General features: G+C 34.7%; 1 protein-coding gene across 1 annotated transcript in view; it reads right to left on the reverse strand.

Annotated features, from left to right (window-relative positions):
• LOC21393752 overlaps positions 1 to 20,478 on the reverse strand; it is a 38,945-nt gene that overhangs the window by 17,389 nt on the left and 1,078 nt on the right. Inside the window, exons 5-23 of the mRNA XM_024162813.1 lie at positions 19,225 to 19,268; positions 18,965 to 19,033; positions 16,785 to 16,846; positions 16,056 to 16,236; positions 12,964 to 13,032; positions 12,773 to 12,852; positions 11,346 to 11,495; positions 9,767 to 9,830; positions 7,610 to 7,711; positions 7,268 to 7,465; positions 7,039 to 7,163; positions 5,912 to 6,062; positions 5,139 to 5,234; positions 4,628 to 4,732; positions 3,816 to 3,874; positions 3,586 to 3,688; positions 2,847 to 3,029; positions 2,636 to 2,752; positions 2,055 to 2,335 (exon numbers count right to left, since the gene is read on the reverse strand). Of these exons, the coding sequence (XP_024018581.1) occupies positions 2,055 to 2,335; positions 2,636 to 2,752; positions 2,847 to 3,029; positions 3,586 to 3,688; positions 3,816 to 3,874; positions 4,628 to 4,732; positions 5,139 to 5,234; positions 5,912 to 6,062; positions 7,039 to 7,163; positions 7,268 to 7,465; positions 7,610 to 7,711; positions 9,767 to 9,830; positions 11,346 to 11,495; positions 12,773 to 12,852; positions 12,964 to 13,032; positions 16,056 to 16,236; positions 16,785 to 16,846; positions 18,965 to 19,033; positions 19,225 to 19,268 (2,239 nt within the window). The remainder of the gene's footprint in view (positions 1 to 2,054; positions 2,336 to 2,635; positions 2,753 to 2,846; positions 3,030 to 3,585; positions 3,689 to 3,815; positions 3,875 to 4,627; positions 4,733 to 5,138; positions 5,235 to 5,911; positions 6,063 to 7,038; positions 7,164 to 7,267; positions 7,466 to 7,609; positions 7,712 to 9,766; positions 9,831 to 11,345; positions 11,496 to 12,772; positions 12,853 to 12,963; positions 13,033 to 16,055; positions 16,237 to 16,784; positions 16,847 to 18,964; positions 19,034 to 19,224; positions 19,269 to 20,478) is intronic.

The raw sequence follows: 20,478 nt of genomic DNA on the forward strand, positions 1-20,478 counted from the left end.
ATAAGTCTAAAGTACTTAAATATCTATTTCTTCTATTCTATAGTCTTCAAGAAATATAACGGTTTTATTTTTTCTTTCCTTCAGGACCAATCTTTCGCTCTGGTGGTTCACATTATATGGAACTCATCCATATCTCCAGGATGGCATTTCTTTTTGGAGGACATTACCTCCACAATTCCTCTTACAACTATTTCTTGTATTCCCTTATTGATAATCCTTCTTTCCAATCTTTTGAGCCTTTTCATTTTATCTTTCTTTTTATATGGAATGCCCATGTTCCTCCAAAAATTCAGATGCCTAGTTTGCTGGTTTTGCTCAATACTCATGATTTAAAGCATAAAAGACCTTTCCTATCTATTTTTTTCGGCTGGTGTATCTTATACAAGAAAAATGCGAAATCAGTAGACCATTTATTTTTTCATGAGGTAGATTGCTCAAAAAACTAGGGCTATACTTCTTGTTCTAATGAGGTTTAAAAATACGCTGTGAACGATCCTGAAGTGTGTAGGGTTGGTTTCAATAAGGTTGAGCCTAGTGGAGTTCAGCAATTGTGGCCATTTGCTGCACAATTCAGTTGGAAACTAAAAAGGATTTTTTAAGACCTGACAGAAGATCCGTGAGGTTGTTATTCTTGATGAAAATTCCAACAGAAATTTTAATTTTGGCTTTAGAAGAAACTTAAATGATAGAGATTGATCAACTTTCTGCCTTAGTTCATGCTTTAAGTAACTTCTCTTTTAGGCACTGTTGACCAGCGAGTGTGGGTGTGCGATTCAAATGGTTGCTCATGATGTTCCTACTTTCATTCTTTGATTTAACATCCTAGTTTTCTTACTTGAATATTTCAACTTTATTTGGAAATCATGTGCTCGTTTTCAAGTTAAGGTCTTTGCTTGGTTATTTTATCATAGAAAACTGAACACTTGTGATTTGGTTCAAAGAAAACATCCTCAATTTGCACTACCTCCAAGTTGGGTGTTTTGTGCAAGGCAAGTGAAGAATCGGTGGATCACTGGTTTCTACATTGTGATGTGCCACGCTTTTTTATTACTTAGGGCTGCAGGTATTAGTTGGGTATTTTCCTGTGTGTAGCAATAATATTTTTGTGAAAAAATCTTTTGGCTTTGGGACATGTTAGAAAGCACATGCTTTATTAATAGCTGTTAATATCGCTATCATATGTGTTCTCTGGCTTGAATGAAATCAAAGGATTTTTTAGATGAAGGAAATGTCCAGTGAAGATCTCTCTGAGAAGGCGAAATTTTGGACTCTCTTTGGGCGTCGACAGATTCCTCTTTCAAGGACTTTCCTCTTTCTCTGATATGCTAAGTTGGGAAGACATATTGGCTTAGGTTTGGATTTCTGATGCTATGCTGTTTTTGTTGTTTCTTATCTATTCTCGTTGGGGTTATCAGTAATTCTTCTAGGCTTCTTTTTTTTTTTTTTTTGACTTTCTGGTGGATCTCTTGACAATTGCTCTGTTACGTAACCTTTAATTTTAAATTAATTTTTCATTTTCTTGTATTAAGAGGAAAAAAAAAAAAAAAAAAGAAGAAAGAAAGACCTGACAGAAGATCCTGCAGTGATGGGGGATATAGTTCAATTAGGATTGTTTAAGAAGGATTCAATAGATTAAAGATTTCAGGGATTTTGTGCGTTGGATTCCCTTTTTGTAATACCGTTCTTCTTTGGTCTTTGGTGAAAACTGTACTTGCTGTAATTTTGTTTGTGTTTTATCCCCCCCTTTTTTTTTAATTATAACCTAGGGTATCCAGGCCTCTTTGAGCACCTGACTAATCCCTAGGGGTGTGTGTCCCTTTTTTGTTCAATAAATATTTATTTTCTTACCAGAAAAGAAGAGAAAAGGAGAAGGAAAACTTAAATCTATAAATTCACTCCGAGCATACAAACAGCTAATTAAGACTTCAATTTCTTTCTCCTAAAGGGTTAAGTATTTCAAAGATCTTAATACAAAAACATAAGTGCAATGCATGGAAAAATGCGGGAATCGCATAAGACACATACGGTACAACAGTAACAATAAGAGAACATACCAGATGTCTAATTCTTGAAGGACAAAGATGAGTGATAGACTGTTTTCTCCGTCATTTGCAAGGTCAACAAGTAATCTGACTGACTCAAATTTTGCATTGACGCAGAAACCAAAAACAGGAACCATTGCTGCCTTTAATTTGACAGTGGGTGAATCCACAGCTTCAGCGTTTACAGATACAGAGTTTGATTGCACAGTCTGAAGATATGCAATCAATCCCAAAACTGCACCATATATTGTTGGTGAAAAGTACACCTGTAGTGGTGATGCACTAACACAAACCTAAAAAGGAAGAATTGAGAACGTTCAAGTCTGAAGAAAAGTTAAACGAAGCTTCTTTAACACAACTAGTTCACAAATACACACCAGTTCCATGCAAGGAATTCATAAAATACTTTTTTTTTTATAAGAAACAACTTTTATCGATAAAAATCAATACAAGAAAAGGAGATGAGATGCTTCAATTAGAAACTAATTGACCTAGAAGACTCCAAGGAAGAAATCCTCTTTTTCTCTCTGCCTATATACTATATATGTATTTATGATATGGCATAGATAAGGGACAAATAAACATATAGTTACCTCTAATTGTTTCAATATTGATTCATCTGGCATAATGCAACATGTCAACATGATAGAAGCACTACATTTCTCAAAGATAGAGATTGGTTCAGAATGACAATGTGTTCTTAGCATCATCTGCGTGACAATCATTTTGACATTAGTTTTACAGGAAAAAAACAATTATACATAGATAGAACATAACTGATCTCAAAGAAATTGGGGAGCTGACCTCCAAATCTTTTATTTCGACCTCATAGTGAGCATTGAGATATTCAGGTTGGAAGCACATAAAAGAACTGGAGTTCTCACTAGAATTTAATTTTTCCAGAGCATATGATTGTTTACTGTCCTCTGATAAAAGATTTCCTGCAACATTTTTAGTCGTAACAACTACAGCGCCAGCTTCCAGTGACTGTAACATAGTAACAAGTAACACTTTTTATTATCTTCAAACAAGAGAAGGAGAGACAACAAAGGACGGATGACAAGAAACCCTTCGCTAACCAACAAGTAAAACAAAACAAATAGTGCAAACGGGAAAATTCCTAAACTTCTTGGTGGAATGGGTCCAAGGGAAGCCCAGAATTGCACTCTACCCCCACAAAAAGTCACTTTACTAATCAGAAATACGTGTCTCCCTCTCCAACCATCAAACCCAAAAGATGGCCGAGACAGAACTTTTTGCAGACCCCTGCTTGAGGAAGGAAACTTATCTGCTAACAGAGAGACTGGACTTGGAGGAATTGGTGATACCAAGCTTCTTTCAACAATCATAACCATAGTCTCAGCCACATGTCGAGGAAAAGTATTATTAACCTTTTTATTATTAACATGTAACCAAGCAAAAATCTCGTCAAGGAAAATGGTCCCAGATAGTAATTTGGAACATACATAAACTATATGAACATCGAAAGTTGATTGGAAAGAACAAGGTGATGATTAGCTATCAAGTGATGTATAGGAATTACCAAATTCCATTGCTCAGCTAGTTCAGTTTCCCAAGGAACATTTATGACAACATTGTTGATACAAATATCCCAAAACACTTTCTTGTAACTTGATAAAAAGTATCTGCAAAAGATAAAGAACACCGATAATGGCGGAATAGAAAAGATGTCAATTTATATGGATGATCACTCTTGTAGACCTCAACTATTCTTACAGTACAAGTGATTCCTAAATTTACAAGAAAACTTACTCAGCTTTTGATTGCAGTCGGCTATTAGCATCTCTAATCCCATTCAGTGATGAGAGGACCTATTAAAAGGTAATATTTTCAATGCATCAGATCAGAATAGCAAGTAGGAACAGCTTGGGATGAACGAGGCCATCCAATAGCTTATTAAACTGGAAAGGAGATATTGCCTTTAGCATGTCCTCTCTCTCTCTCTCTCTCTGCTCTAGGAAAAGATAAACTCACATCATATACTCTTCTACAACTCACCTCAAATAAACTACAACATAACCTCAAGCACTATCAATGTTAAGACTTTGACCCCAAAAAAAAATGACAATAATAATAAACATAAATACACAGAATTTACATAACAAGTAAATTGCACTGTTGCACCCTAAACTTTTCATATTTTGCATAATACACCCCAAACTTTCAATTTTGACAAATTTCATCCTGACAGCTAATAAGTGTTATTAAATTGACGGTTTGAAACACGAGATTCGCACATGCAAGGCAAAGCTCGTCATTTTTCAAACCACGTCATGTGCAATTCTTGTGTCCTAAACCGTCAATTTGATAACACCTGTCAGCTATAGCTTGAGTTCTCACAGCTAATGGCACTCGATCAAACTTTTTCTTTTTGGCACAAGAAACAATAAACTAATGAAAAAAAAAAGAAGCAGAAAAGACAAAAGAAAAACAGAACAAAATGCGATAAAAGAACATTTTCAAATTCACTAGGAAAAAAAGCTCATAACAAAAGCAAAAAAAAAAAAAAAGGTGTTCTCTCCCAAAGAAAATAGTAACTTTAGCTAATGTATAAACATGCTTACCCTCCTCTGGTGGTGAGATTCAAAAGAACTAAATACACCAAAAAACTCGATGCAATTCAAAAAACAGCCCACATCACAAGTAACTTCAACCGGTTCAAGAAAGCCCTGAGTAGAAAGTTACAACAGTAGCAAATATCCATCATTCATAAATATAAATATAGTAGTGTTTTTCTTTTATTTAAAATATATATATGGGTGTGGTTTTAATGATTACTCCAATATTTACCCATCAATGAGTATTATTGTTTTAGCCACAAGATATTAATCCGACGGTTGTAATAAATTAAATAGTTGATCAAAAAAATTGATGACAATTAATGAAATTTGATTCTTACCACGCCACATCATTAAATTTTTATAGTTGGAGGTGACCACTGATAGAAATATAACCATTGAAAACTCTTCCATATATATTTATATATATATATATATATATGAATATAGTTAGACATCAACAGACAGAATCATTTAGCCATACAGTTTACTTCAGAGCAAAATTTGAGAAGAATACCTTCACTGAAAACTCAACCTCATGGCTTGGGGAAGTATCCACTTGCAATTTTAAGGAAGGATGCTCAGATTCCATAAAATTATTTTCATTATTACACTGAAAAGAAACAAGGTAAGTACAGATTATACCTATTCCGGAGGAAAAAAACAGAAAAAAAAATCCATATTATACCTCAAAATTAGGAAATAAAAAAGAAGGAAACAATTTTCATCATAACTAAGTATATCTTGCAAGAAAAAGCTTCATTGCCAAGGTGAGTCATTTTCCTCTTCAGTTATACATTTCTGTATTGATTATCCTTTTTTTTTAACTCCAGCTACAACCAAACCTTAAACAATCCTCACCAAATAACAACACTCAATTCTCATTTAAGAACAAAAATTTATTGAAAAATCAAAGGTAAGAACATGATATTCAGTTTTATGTTTATGGAAACCTGTTGTAACAGAAAAAAACTACATGTCTATGTCTCTTCCCTCGCATTAATGTTTTACAACTCAAGAACAGGTCCCCAAGTCCCATAATGGGAGGGTTACTAATTCAATAAGATGGTCAGCAACAATAAGGAATATCTCACTCCCAGTTATATTCCAAAAAAAAAAACAAAAAACTAAACTAAACAAAACACATAGATCTTGACAAAATGAAATCTACGTGAAACATAATAAATAAAACAGATGCAAAACAGCACAACCCCATGGATTTTTTTTTTTATAGGAAACAGAAACTTCATTAAAAAAAGAGACAGAATTGAACACAGAGAGAGTACAAACCTTTTTCATGTGCAGAACTACTTTCCTGTTACATGGATAGAGCATCTCAACTGAATTGATAGTGGTGACGAGGCTTGCAGATTCTTCCCCGAGTTTACACTCAATAGTTGATCCACACAGAATCAACTGAGCAATTTCTCGGTTATATTTCCTTTAATAAAGAAATTAAAAAATGAAATTCACATATGTAATCTTTTCTTTTTACACAAGAGAAACATGGAAAAGCAAGTGTTTTTTGACGAAATATATTAATCTAGCACGTCTTAAAGTAGATGAAAGAACAACTTGTATTGAACGATATATGCAAAACAATATCCATCAGATAAATAACAAGAAAAATGATAATTGCAATGATAGCACGTTACACAATCACTGTTTATGCAAGTAGAAATAATTTACGCGGGCAAAGAGCTCGATCTAGAGACAAGAAAACAAAAACAAGACAAATAAATAAATAAATAAATAAGCAAAGGGGCCGCCAACCAACTGCAAAAACCGACCAGATATTGGTCAGCGTTGGTCGGTTAGGCAGTTTTGGTTCTGTGGTTCCTCTGGCCTGGAAGCCGACCACTTGATTTCAGTCACCAAACCAGCAACGATGGTTCAGGACTATGGTTCAGGCTACGAACACCCCTAGTGGCCATGACATTCCTAAAATACCCCATCAAAGAATCTAAGAAAAAGTGCCACCTACAAGTTGGAGATGAGTGACTAAAATCTCATCTCCACCCACTCTAAAACCTTCCACCACTCCTAAACTCACAGCCTTATTCATAAGCTGAATTAACACATCAACCAAGCAGTAAACAGACGAGAAGACAAAGGGTTCCTGATTATAATTTCAATGGAATAGATTCTCAACCAGGAAAGTAAATGCACAATCGCTAAGGGTCAGGCTCACAGTCGGCTATTATGGTGTAAATCATTCAAGTTAAAAAATATTATGGTGTGGGGCCTACGGCTCCCACTTTACCCAAGAAATGAAACCATCAGGATTCAAATCCTAGTGGACAGAGGCACACATTCATGCACACAACCACTTGAGCTAGCCTCAATTGACAACGGCTAGGTAGTTCCCTCAGTAATTAACATTTATACAAATAGAGTAAAGGAGAGCGCAATCATACATGCTACGCAACATTGTAGACACCTGATGAATGCAAAATTTTATTGCACAGAAATAGATCTTATCATTTGTGGCAGCATTGACATTAGATGTATTCGGATGGAACTTCGTTGCCTCGTATATGTCCTGTTCAAGAAGACAATACTTAAGTTAAATCTTCTTTATATAAACAGAGACAGCACTTACTAAGCAGCTCATTTCCTAGTGGTAACTGACTGGAGCAGAAAGACCTTTATGACTTCATCAGAAACAACACCGGAGAACTGACTAGAGTCATCTGTTCCTCCAGCACCAAGCATGCCAAGGGAGAGCCAGTTCAACCATCCACGGGATTTACCTGCCAAATGCTCATCGTTCCTTGATTTATCCACAGAAACACCGCCAACATTTATATTTATGTTGAGAGCTGATGGGTTGGACAAAAATTCCTGCAGGGATGTAAGAATTTCTTTGATGGAAATATTGAAGCCATTAGACAGCAATTGTATCTTAATAAGCTAAATGAACAAGCAAGCCATTATACAATAGCATACTCTACACATCACCTGTTCCATAAAGCGGTGCAACCATACCTGAAGCTTGCATTCTGCAGCAGACCTATAAATTAAGATGTCTTCTATATCCAATTCTTTCTCCATTTGCTCCAATTCACCAAGAACATTTTCATCAACACCCTGAGAAGCAGAAATAAGATGAGATAAATTAAATGTTAGTGACAAAACAACTCCTTTTTTCCTTTTTAATAAGTAAAAAATAAAATTGAATAAAATATCAACATTACTTTCACTACAAAGAAATCAAATGCACGCATAGAGCCTGTGCAAGATTAAGAACACCAACTTGAAATTCTTTCCATACAAGAAAGATTAGACCTGAAAGCGACAAGAAATGAAACTATAAAAGGCTCTTGATTGATTCATTTATATAAGAAACAACTGGAATTGATTCCATTCACTAAGGCACATTTAGGGTATGTTTGGTTTGAGGATTCTCAAGATTTGAACCGAGGTTTAGGTTCAAACGAGTGTTTGTTTGCAGAAAGTAAAAAATGGTTTGACCAGCCCTAACAAAACCAGTGTTTGGTTTAAAAAGAAAAGATTCAAGGTTTGAACCCTGATATGATGTTTTAACCATATTAAACCCCAAAATATAAAACCACTCATCCCCTTGGTTTTGGCCGGTTTGAACTCCAAGTTCAAACCACGCATGGTTCAACCCCCTAAAGATTCATGGTTTGAACCCCAAGTTGTAAAATTAGCACATATTTTCTTCTGATCTTTCTAATAGGACAAATTATGTTCAGATCCACAACGGTTATTACTTTTTTTTTTTCTTTTGAAAAGAAAAATTATTTCATTAATAAGAAACCAATCAACTTTCAGATCCTTTGCTATAGAGATGAATATTAAACACAGAAAGAAAGAAACCAACTTTGAGATCCTTAATAAATAAGAATGATTAGGCCTGAAGAGACAACTAAACCGGTACAGAAAATAAAATATAAAAAATGGTGTTTAATTGTGCTTCTGCTTATTCAATATTGGAACAATTAACAACACTTTGTTTTTAAATTAGGATACACATCCTATCGTATTCTCTTCTCTTTTGATAGGACAAACATTATATTCTCTTTTCTTTTTCTTTTTCTTTATGGCCCAAAAAACCACCAAACCCAGTCCGTGGGCTTTAGTTCGAAAGTGGTGCTACTACCAAAATCGACAATCTTTGGGAAGCATGCAACTCTTGGTTATTCACTAGGTAGGTGGCCCTCAGGAATTCAACCCCAGACACTTGGGGAGCAAACCACATGCATGATGGCTCATGAAAACCTTGTACAGTTTATCAGTGTCATACAGAAGTCTCAAACAGCAATGAAAAGCAGCCACTACAAATATGAACTTGATGCAATGAAATCAGCGAAACAATCCAAGGAGTCAAGTCTGTCTAAAAGAAGAAAGACAGAGGCGGCAGTATTCCAGCTAGGAACAATCCCGAAGTCCACATGCCACTTAGCTAAACAAAATCCTAAGTATCGGCTGTCGTGCATCTTTCCAATGTGAACCTGCCGTTAAAAGGCTATAAGTAACAGCACACTCACCTAAGATAACAGGTTTCACGCTTGAAAAAGTATATGAGCTTGTTTTGTAATAAGTAGATGTCGGGTACCTAAGGAACCACCCTAACCCCCTCACCCGAAATACATTGTTAGAGGCATTATCTATTCGTAGATCTGTTATACAGGCGATTTAGCTACTTTCAACCCTTAGTAACGCCAGATAAATTTCACATTGACAAAAAGAATGATTAAACAGTCATTATTATTATAATCATTATTTTACATAAAACCTTTATGTATAACAGAGTTTAATCAATACAAGGTAACAGAGGATGAGAGCCTCAAAAAGGAGAAAAGCAAACAACAAATGCAAAAAAAGGCAAAGAAAAACTCCAAAAGAACAGCAAACAAAGACCCAAAACAACAGTCTGGAACTAGAAAAAAGCAAAGACTAACACCCAACAATTATCATATCTCCCTAAACTCCAAAATGTCCCTCCAATTCAATAAAATAAGGGACAAGGAAATATGTTTGAACTCCTTATCCATTGACACCCAAAGGGAAGATAGGAAAATAGCCTTATCATCAGCGCCTCAGACTCTGTCTAGTCCTTATTATGACCACATGATGTAAGAATATAAATATTTGTTTAACTAGGAACAACAAGATTACCGGGGCCGGCTGAAGAGAATACAGCTTAGCCTTGTATAAGGTCACATACTTTCGACGACAACTTCTGAAATCAAAGTAGTTCATTTCAATGTTAAAATGAAACTTTAAAAAAAAAAAAAAAAAAAAAACACACCTGAAACTATATTAAATGAAAAGGGAATATACGACGGGCGAGAGGAAGATGATTCGTCAGCATAAGCAGACCCAGCAAAAACAAAATAATCAAACAGAAAAAACAATCAGGGACTTCAAGCAAATTGACCATAGGAACGGTGCCCAGCTCCTAACAAAGTCCAAGAAAATCAGACGGACAAATTATTTATCTCTGTAAACCCACAATGAGACCCAATACTTCACTTTATCCCAGAGAACAAAAAGTTAAAATAAGCAACTCAGAAATAATAACGAGAAAAAACTAATCAAAGCTACTTGTACATCGTTGTTTAGAAATTTATGTAACAGAAGAGCGAGAGACCGTTGTTGAACCAGTAATTTCAGGAAATTCTAGTTTGGGACCAGATTTTGTGGAGACAAAAGACAAAAATATGGAGGATGTACCACATATCCCCACAGTGACAATTCAAGTCACAGTGAAACGGACAATTAAGTAGGACTTCACTATCATTGCAGTAATACCAAAAACAAACAAATTTTCATTTTCTAAGGATAAAATCTCAAGAACATTTCCTTTGGGATAGGATTCAGTTGTAGGCTTGTTTATCTTAAGAGTTCAGAGATGTTCCTTTCTTCTTAATTTTTAGGAATTGGGAAATGTGTGTGTGTGTGTGTGTGTGTGTGTGTGTGACTCTGTGTGTGTGTCATTGTCATTGAATTATTGATGATGAAATCAATCAGAAAGAAAAGAGGACAAGGGTGCTTCTAAAGAAAAATAAAACAGAAAAAAAAATAAAATAAAATAAACAAAAAGTTGAGCGAAGACCCTTAAGCACAAATAACAATTAGCCTACATCACATCCTTCCAATTTTTTCCTTTTAAGAAGAAAGAGCGTATATCAAAGAAAAATGAATTAAGATAGTTTTAGCTTCTGTTTCTAGTTGCTAGTGATTTTTTTATTTTTTTTTTGTGGCCGTTGTCTTCTGTCTTCTATTTTTTATGGAATCATCCATCTATGTCCCCAAATCAAGAAGCAATCATAATCAGCCCATTACAAAATTGAGCGATATGTATACATATGTAATGAATCTATATGTATGAATGTATGGGTGTGTGTGTGTGTGAGAATGTATGTATGTATTCGTATGTACTCATATGTACACATATAAGGATATATATATCAACAATTTTTAACACTCCCAACATCTTTAGCAAATTGTTCCACAGCTTTGACCGGTCCCACAGTGAAGAAATCACTGTTTCAAATGCACTCTTACAAAAAAGACAGACCAAGATGTAGAGAGAATCAGATAATCAAGACCTTGTCTTTTATACTCCATGAGCACTAGTCTTCCTACGAGCCAAAAACGAAGCAAAATAGATGGAGAAAGAGCTTTCAAAGTGAACCGAAAAGAAGTAAAAGGAGACAATGAAATAAACAAGAAGCAAGCAAAACAAACTTACAATCTTTGTCCAAGGTTTCTCCATGATGTTCTCTTTAATTTCTTACGAACATCTGACAGGACAGATTCTTGTGCATAACGCCACCACAATATCTGCCACCCGTTCTGCTTTTTTGATAATGGACTGCACCAGGGACGATAACGTCCATACCTGATGATGCAAATAAATAGTGATACACTCAGTAGAGCCACATCAGCTTCAGGTAGTAAGATCTTGCAGGGTCTCAATTGAGGATATCTCTTTGCACAAGTGTAAAACAGAATAAGGGCAAGAAAGACAACAGTCATATTAGAAGCGATAATATTGGATTAAGAATGATATGTTTGATGTCCTTAATCCATTGTATTGCAATACGCAAGACAACTTGTTATGCCAGTCAGTGTGTTTCCAATCTTCACCAGAAAGAGAAAAATAAAGATAAAATCAATTTTAAAAACATTACTTGTTGGCCCCAAAAGAAGTTTAAATGTTCCTTTCCCGAAAATGACTAAGGGTCCGTTTGGTTCATGGGTTCAAACCATGGTTCATGATTCTGACTTTTGAAATTCAAATATTTTGTGAGAGGAAAACACTGTAGCAGAACCAGAAACCATGGTTTGAACCATGAAAAACCCTTAAAACAAACAAGACCCTAAGCAGTTGTAGAGATTTCTTGTAAGATAAGTTTTCTTTGGTGCAAAACATGGTCGAAGTGAATTTTGATTTGCAAGCAAATAGAAAGGACTGGGTTTTAGGATCAAGGGCTACTTATGGAAGTCCTTGGAAGTTTATTTCTCAAGGTTTTTCAAAGTGCAATGTCCTTAATCAAGAAAGCAAAGGAAGAATACAAAGAAAACAAGAGTGCAAGCAGTCGTCAAGAGAAAAAACACAGGAACACAGAGAAGACACCAATTAAACAGCAACTACAAGAAGCTACACCACTGCAAAAAAAAAAAATGAAAAAAAAGGCATATCTAGACATGATATTTAGACAGGGATATTGAAGATAAAGAAATGGATGAGTTGGACTCGTATCGGAAAGCTAAATTTTCAGCCTCATTGTGGACTTCAACAGACAAAACTTCCGAGGATTTTCCTCTCTTTGATGAAATGGATGAGTTGGACTCGTTTCGGAAAGCTAAATTTTCAGCCTAATTGTGGACTTCAACAGACACAACTTTCAATGATTTTCCTCTCTTTGATTGTGCTGCACTGGAGGGATGTTATAGGGAGCTAATATCTTTTGGTGTTGTAGTTTTATTTTTTTCTTTTTTGCCTTCATGTTTTTGTTTGCTTTAGCTTTCTGTTTTTTGAGTATCTCTCATCCTCTTTCCTTCGTAATTGATTTTTTTTTTCTTATCCAAAACAAAAAGATATTTAGCCTCTGTGTATTTTTGAAAATGTTGAGAATAAAGTGTACCAAAAAAGATGGACTCGCAAATACTTACTTCTCTCTCAACTGATATGTAGATAAATAATCCCACAGAATTAAGATCTGCTGCAACTGAACCTCATCCAAAGATATCTCCTGTATGTGCATTGAAAGAAAGATAAGGACCACAAAAACAAACCCACCAAGCATACCCATATGCTTCAAAATTAATTAATTTAATAAAAGGGTGGGGGAAAAAAAAACTACCAAGCCCATTATCTCGGCGTTGATGGAATGTTGCGGATTGTTGTTATCAAGCTCTCCAGATCTGTTGACCTTAAATAAAACAACAACCACAAATTATGATTGAGAATGATGAAGAAAATTTCTTAACCTGAAGATAAGAAATTCAAGAGTCAGTGAGTGTTTTACTGTTTTCTGATTAATTGTGCGTACTTTATGAGCTGTTTTAATGGAAGTGGGGTTTCTTCCACAAAAATAAAAATAAAAAAATAAAAGGCCCCATTTGGTTCAAGGGTTCCAGCCCATGGTTTTGATTCTGCTACAACGGTTTCTCACAAAAAATTTGAATTTAAAAAGTTCCCGTCAATGGGTTCTCTCACAAAATTTGAATGCAGAACCAAAACCTCTGGTTTGAACCCTAAATCAAACCGGGGAAAAAGAACATAAATCTATCACGTTTGGCCAGAGAATGACATACTAAGCATACAAGACAGAGGACAAGCGTTCCTCAAGATTACAAAATCAACAGAAAAGATCCACCAAACCTTGAACTAATTTCTCCAATTTCAGAAAATGAAAAAGGAGGATCACTAAATTGCTTATTTTTATTTGTATTCTGTAGTTCGTTTTATTTGTATTTTGTAGTTCCGTTTTGCTTTTCCTACGTTAGGTGGCCTTGTAATTGATTTTTATCAACGAATGGATTACTATTGAATAATAATAATAATAATAAAAGCTTATTCGTAGAAACCCAGAGACAGTACAGCAACCTATCTCTTAAATAATCCTTATAAAAATCCTAAAAACTTAAGCAGTTCTTTCAACCGTAAAACCAGGGAACAGCTAAAATTGAGCACCACCAGAGAGACGTTACTCTTTTCTTGCCTACAAAACCCCCAAAAAACTTCAAATAAATAATGGCCAACAAACTAGCCGGACCACCCAAACTAGAAAACCCACCTGCAACACCTATTCCAAAGCTATAAAGTCATCTGACATGGTGACAATGAAGAAACATTTGAAGGATGCCCTAAGAATGCCTTTCCAGGGTACATGCCGAAAAAGAGTATAAAAGGCTGTTGATTTCGGAAGAGAAACAGATCACAGGTAATCAACTCACAATAAGCGTCTTTTTTTATTACCATACGGTAGTGTTATATTATATTGAGGTAATTATAGAAGAAGATGCCACTAAAATAAGTAGCAGATCAATTTTGCAACTCCAAAACGTTTTTACACTCAACGCCAATTTTCCTAACAATAAACTCTGAGGATAAGTTTAACCTTGTGGATTTTTCAATTGATCTTACACTTCTCTCTACCTCTTTCCCACCTTCCTCATCTTGGTACGCTGGAGACCCATAAACCATGCCATTGAGTCCCCCTACCACCCCCAACAAGCATGACAAAGTGTTCCCCTGGCACAGGCAACACCACCGTTGACTCACCCTCCCCTGAAATGTCGTCAACGAGTTCCCTAAAGTTGTGACATTGCAATCAGACCTACCCCTACCCCTGCCGTGAGGTCCACCCATCCCCGCTTCCGCCTATAGCACAAAGACCCCTCCCCCTCCCCCTGCCGTGAGGTCCACCCATCCCCGCTTCCGCCTATAGCACAAAGACTACCGCAGGTAAGACAGCAGGCTACCATCATTAATATGGTAGACTAACACTAGCATAGAGATCTGCAGTAATCACCAATATCCTCGAATTATACTGCCGCACATTTTTGTTTTTGGAATTCCAAAAAATTTTGTGATTACGTCTTCTGCCAAAAAAAAAAAGAAAGAAAGAAAAGAAAATCCCATGACATAAATAAATCCATACGGACTGATTGTGGCATTTGTCTTGAAGACCTATTATAATTACTCTTTTTTTGGGACAAAATCTTATTATATTGAGCACATAATTTGTCCACCTACATTCAGCAAAAAATAATAATAATAATAAACAAATTAATAATTATATATACCACCATATTCGTCCATCCACCTACCAACAATGTAAGCGTTTGGAAGAATTGGTAAACTAATATCGGATTATAGGCCAGAGGTCTTGAGTTCAAACAACAGAATTATTAAGTACTCTCCAAAATTATCATTACATGTTGGACTTTATTACGTTTCAAGCTGATCACTAAATGTTCAGGTGTCGGACCTACTCAATTAATATTTGTCCACCCCCAATGTAAGGGGACTGTCAAAGAACTAGTATCAGTCCACCTAACAGCTTAACCTTTTATGAGAATTAGAAAACTAAAAAGTATTAGAATTCTATAAAATAAAATAACATTTCCTAATCTACGTAAATTTAATAATAATTAAAGAACAAATAAAAAAAAAAGAACAAGAATCAGATAAAACTCGAAATGCTAATCATGTCACAACTCCTAAGTCCTAACACATCTCGTCCTACCTCAATAAGCCAAAAAATAACAACTAAACTCAGAAATCAAACAAGAGATTTACTTGAAACTATTATTTTTTGCTATAAAAAAGCAAAACAAAAACAAAACAAAGAAACAAAAATATAAAAAATATAAAAAATACAAAAATAAAAAAACAAAACAACACAACACAACATAAAGACAAATGTTACACACTTAGATAAAAGCAACGGGTAACTTGCAAAAAAATAGGCCAATAATAGGAAATTTTCAATTCAAAAGTTTAGAAATATTGCAATGAAAAAGTTCAAATATCATTTAGACCCCAAATACTCTTCAACCTTTCATTGATGAAAATCAATTACGAGGAAGGAAGGAGGACAAGAAGCCCAACCAAACAGGAAAAACAACAATAAAAAATAAGGAAAGTCAAAAAGGACAAAGTCCTCGGAACAAATTATAACATATAGTGCCTTTTATGGAATCAACTGAAATTGAAAAAAAAAATCATAAGAACTTCCTCAATTGAATTGAAATTGAAATTTAGAAACGAACAATAGCAAAAAAGTGTAGTACAGTACCATACCAAGAAAATTAATAGAATGTTTTAAAAACTTTAAGAAAAGCAGAAAATAATTGAACCAGAGAAGAAATGGAATTTGTGTAACACGTTTTTATTCCAGCTGCAAGCAATAAAATATAATTTGATACCAGAGTTTGACTTGCGTACCAAAAGTGACATTGTAACATCACATGGTGCCAGTATAGAATCGCACTTTTTCCCTTCAAATCTTGCATCATCCACAGTCACCAAGTCAAGAGGTCCTTCAAATGTGCCACAATAAAACTCCAAACCTATAATATCCAGAGTTTTGTTGACCTGGCCACCTCTTACCTTTGCACCTAATGACCTGAGCCAGAGAGTGAAAAGATTAAATACTAACCAGAACTACAATAAGCTATTCATCATAGCTATTTATCATGTGACCTTCATAAAAGACGATAGAGTTCATTTATCTGATCTTTATGACGTAAAAAGGACTCACAGTACAGAAACAAATCAGAAAATTGAACCAATTGTGAAACATGTACAGAAACAAAATGAAAGAAGATTACGATGATTCCTCAAGCAAGAAAGAAATCAAGTTCTCCAATCTAGAACAAAAAAAAAAGAGAAAAAAAGGAGGAACATCCTGAAGACTTTATAGAAAATGTTGTTGATTCATGAACCCTTTGTACGAATTTATATGAAGACAATGCAGGCGATCTAAGACAGAACGCATAAAGGAAACAAACCTAAATCATAGCAAGACTTACACGACCTAATTTACACCACATTATATGTATTAAGTTATTCCAAATAATTACAAACAAGGTCAATTCCTCAAAGACATCCTAACTGAAATGTGCAAGAAGGATCTACCTAACAAAACAAGTAGTAGAAGAAACTGAGATTTACCCGAAAGGATTTTGCTTCATTATTGTCAAGCTGGAAAATTTTAAACCAAACACTGTAGGCACCTGGGAAGAATTTAGCAAGAATGGAAAAATCATACTAGGATATCCAGGAATATTTGACTTCATATTAAAAACTTCCTAACATAAATTGCAAGACTTTGAGAAAGAAATGAGTATCAATGGGGAGGCAGCTCGGATATTTCCCATTGAGAAGGATTTACTTTGGACTTTGTCAGTTGAAGAAAGTGCAAAAAACAGTATCGAGTGGGTCTACAAATCTTTTAAGGCAAGAACCAAGATGTTTCTTTATCCTTGGAAAGAATACGACTACCACCAATAAAGGAGTCTTTGAAAGATTTTAAGGACCATAGTCTTTTTTTATTATTATTATTTTAAATTAAGCTGGAAGAATCTGCTCTTTATTAAACTCGCTGTCTCCTTTCCTTTTGAATGTTTGCCTATTCCTAAACCAACAAAAGGATAATTTACCTTTTCATGCCTTTTAATTTAGGGTTATTCAGAAAGAATACCTTAAAGAAGACCCTCAGCTTTGGATGTCATCAAATTTATATCATCAAATTACATTTAATGCACAAATTCATATATTTTCCAATTTTGACCTCAAAATGCCCAAAATACCCCTAAAAAGAAAAAATAAAATAAAATAAAATAAAAAACAACACAACCACTAAAACCTAATTTTTCCCAAAAAAGAGACCCTAAATCCTAATTACTTAAAGGAGACGGGGGGAAATCACAGCCAAATGAACAATTTTGCCCACAGCATCTCTCCATCATCGACCATCAACACTCTACCAGTCCAAACGGTAGCTCTTTTGGTCTTCTATACAACATTTTCTTTTTCTCCTTCTTTTAATTTGCTAATATATAACTAAATAAAAAAACAACAATAGTGCTTTCTACTTCCACTAGAGTATAGAACCCTTTTGGTTGTTATGGACTAAAAATTGAGAATTCCTTTTGAAAAGGAAAAGGATGTAGATGAGAATGAACAAAACTATCACCAAATAGGCGCCAATTGGAAAGGTCCACAAATTACATGTCATCAACCATATCATGCAATTGCTCATAAAAGGATCTTAGCCGAAAGAAATGAGGCTCTGGAACAAAGTTCTTTTGACACCAATATTCAAAAGATCTCAAAACTTTTGAGAAATCTTATGAATGCTTGTCTCGAACTGAACCGAAATCTCATCAGTTTTTCAATGCCATGGATGAGAAATATGTTGATTCATCTTTGAAGCCTCACGACCAATTGACTAATTACCTTTCTCTAAGGCCTTAGTTCCTCCATCACATACCAAATAGGTGCCACGAGATCTTTCGAGGCCGAGCAAATGGGTTGGAGAGGAAGTAGATGAGACAATTAGTGGAAGTGGTTATGTAAGTGATTAAGATTTAAGGTGTCTTGAAAAAATAGGATTTAGTGTTTCAGGTGTTTTTCTTTTGTTTTATTTTTTCTTTAGAGTATTTTGGGTATTTTTTAGGCCAAAATCAAGTGTTCAACGATTTAATACAGATTTATGCATCAAATGTAATTCGATGGTATACATCAAACCAGATCAAAACCTGAGCGGTACTTTTTAAATAACCCTAAGATACAAGGTACAAAAAGATAAAAACTCTTAGCAAATGTGTCTGACAGAGAGATAAATAAAAATTATATTTTCAAAGTTGATAACTTCACAACATATATGTTCAATAGAGAAGGATGAATATTCTATTAAACTAATGGCAATGTCTGAAGAACTAATGAATATTCAATGACAGGAGCAGGGGTTTGTCTGCTTTGTCTGATGGAAGTCAATGCCAAGTAGCCTCATTATTGGCGTCACGGCTAACGAAGGATATTCTTTCTTTTTCCTACTTGTTATGGGTTGAAAAGTAATGTTATTTTTTTTATTTTTTTCTTTTTTTCTTTTCCCTTTGCTTAGCCTTTCTAAGAGGATAAATTATTCACTTTTCAATTTGTACTTTTCTGTCTCTTTTAGTACAATCTGTTCATAGTCAGGGAAAAAAGTTTGAAGAAAGCAATTAAATTCTTCACCTAAGGAAAAGGTTAATACAAGTAAAAGCAAGCAATAAAATTGCCATTGAAAAGCATAAGTAAATACAACTAGCTTTACCAATGATGAATGGATAACAAGGAATAGCACTTACTGAGTCCCCCCGGATATCATGGTACAAGACATGAAAACTTCTTATGGATACTTGTATGCTGTCAAGAATCTGGGAAGCAAAGAACACACATCGGTCATTTTCTGTAACAATTACATATCCTAAGAAAGCAACAACTCTGTCTTAGTAAAGAGAGACTTCTAAAACCAAAAAACAAAAAAACAAAACAAAAAACAACCGGAAAAAAAAGAAAAAAAAAAGACAACTTGCAATGATGGATTGGATCATAAAAGAAATGTCACCTTAGCAGAAATATATGATGTAAATGAGCGCCCAGCTCGATTATCTGACAATGTAAAATTAAGGATAAGTACCTCCAATTCAATCAGAATATGTATGTGATACTCAAATTAAATCTTCCCGGACAGACCACAATAATACAAGAGAGCCATATCAATGATATGAGAATAAACAACTGCGAAATTCTGCGACAAAATGGACCGAGTGTCTATAAGGTGCAAAGAAGTGCAGCAGTAAGTTATAGAATATGGAGATAACATAAGACTTGGCTGATTAAGAAAAAAAAAAAAGAGAAATAAAAATAATGATAAGCATTAACAGATTGGATTTTTGACCAACAGAACAACCGTGCTAGTTTTGTTTATCGCTTTTGCTTAATTGGGCTTTATTTATAGAATTACAAGCAAAAGTATAGGACAAAGAAAACAGAAGAAGCGAAGAATTACAAGAAAGCCACCCAATCATAAAGAATCAAAGATGAAGGAAGATCTCAAAGACCATGGACAATTGAGAAACTATATGAAGTTGAATAAGACAGCCGGAAAAAATTTAAACCACAGTTTTAAGAGATTCATTCAAAATAGCAAAACAAGAACAAACAAAACGAGATTTAAAGTTCAGTCAAATGATATTAATACATAGTTCAAACAAGCCTTTAGTAGGTAAGAAAGTTCATTCCAAGAGTCATTGGTAAATAGTTAGTAAGAAGTCATTCCAAGAGACACGTTTTATATGTTCTAGTTCCTAGCTTCAACTCTCGTTCTTCCCAAGAGTATTTAGTCCTCTCTCCTAGATCTTCAAAATGGATTTCAGCATATATAAGTTTGTAGCCTTCTTATTCCATAAATGAATGGTTTGGACGACAAGTTTTTCAAGAACATTTAGGGTCCATTCTTTTCACAACTCAAGTTAGAAAACTGAGTCAAAAAATACTGTAGCAACAAAGTTGAATATAAATTTTTACGAGAGAAACCACTGTAGCAAAAAGTTTGAGTTGTGAAAAGAACCGGTCTTCTTTCGTTTTGGTTGTTTGGTGCAACCAATCATTCTTGGTGCAATGCCGAGTCTTTTAAGCGTGCTGCCTAAATCCCTACAAGTGAGAGTGGAATAGTAGATCACTCCTTTTCTTTCAAGCTTGTATTCTTCCCTTTATTTCTACAATTTTAATTAAAAGCGGCTGTTCAACAGTATTCAGACTATAGTATATTTTCCCCTATTTCTGTCTCGCACCACAAACACCATGAAACAAAATGGAT

This window comes from Morus notabilis, unplaced genomic scaffold (assembly GCF_000414095.1).
Source record: "Morus notabilis unplaced genomic scaffold, ASM41409v2 Scaffold1289, whole genome shotgun sequence".
NCBI classification, from domain to species: Eukaryota; Viridiplantae; Streptophyta; class Magnoliopsida; order Rosales; family Moraceae; genus Morus; species Morus notabilis.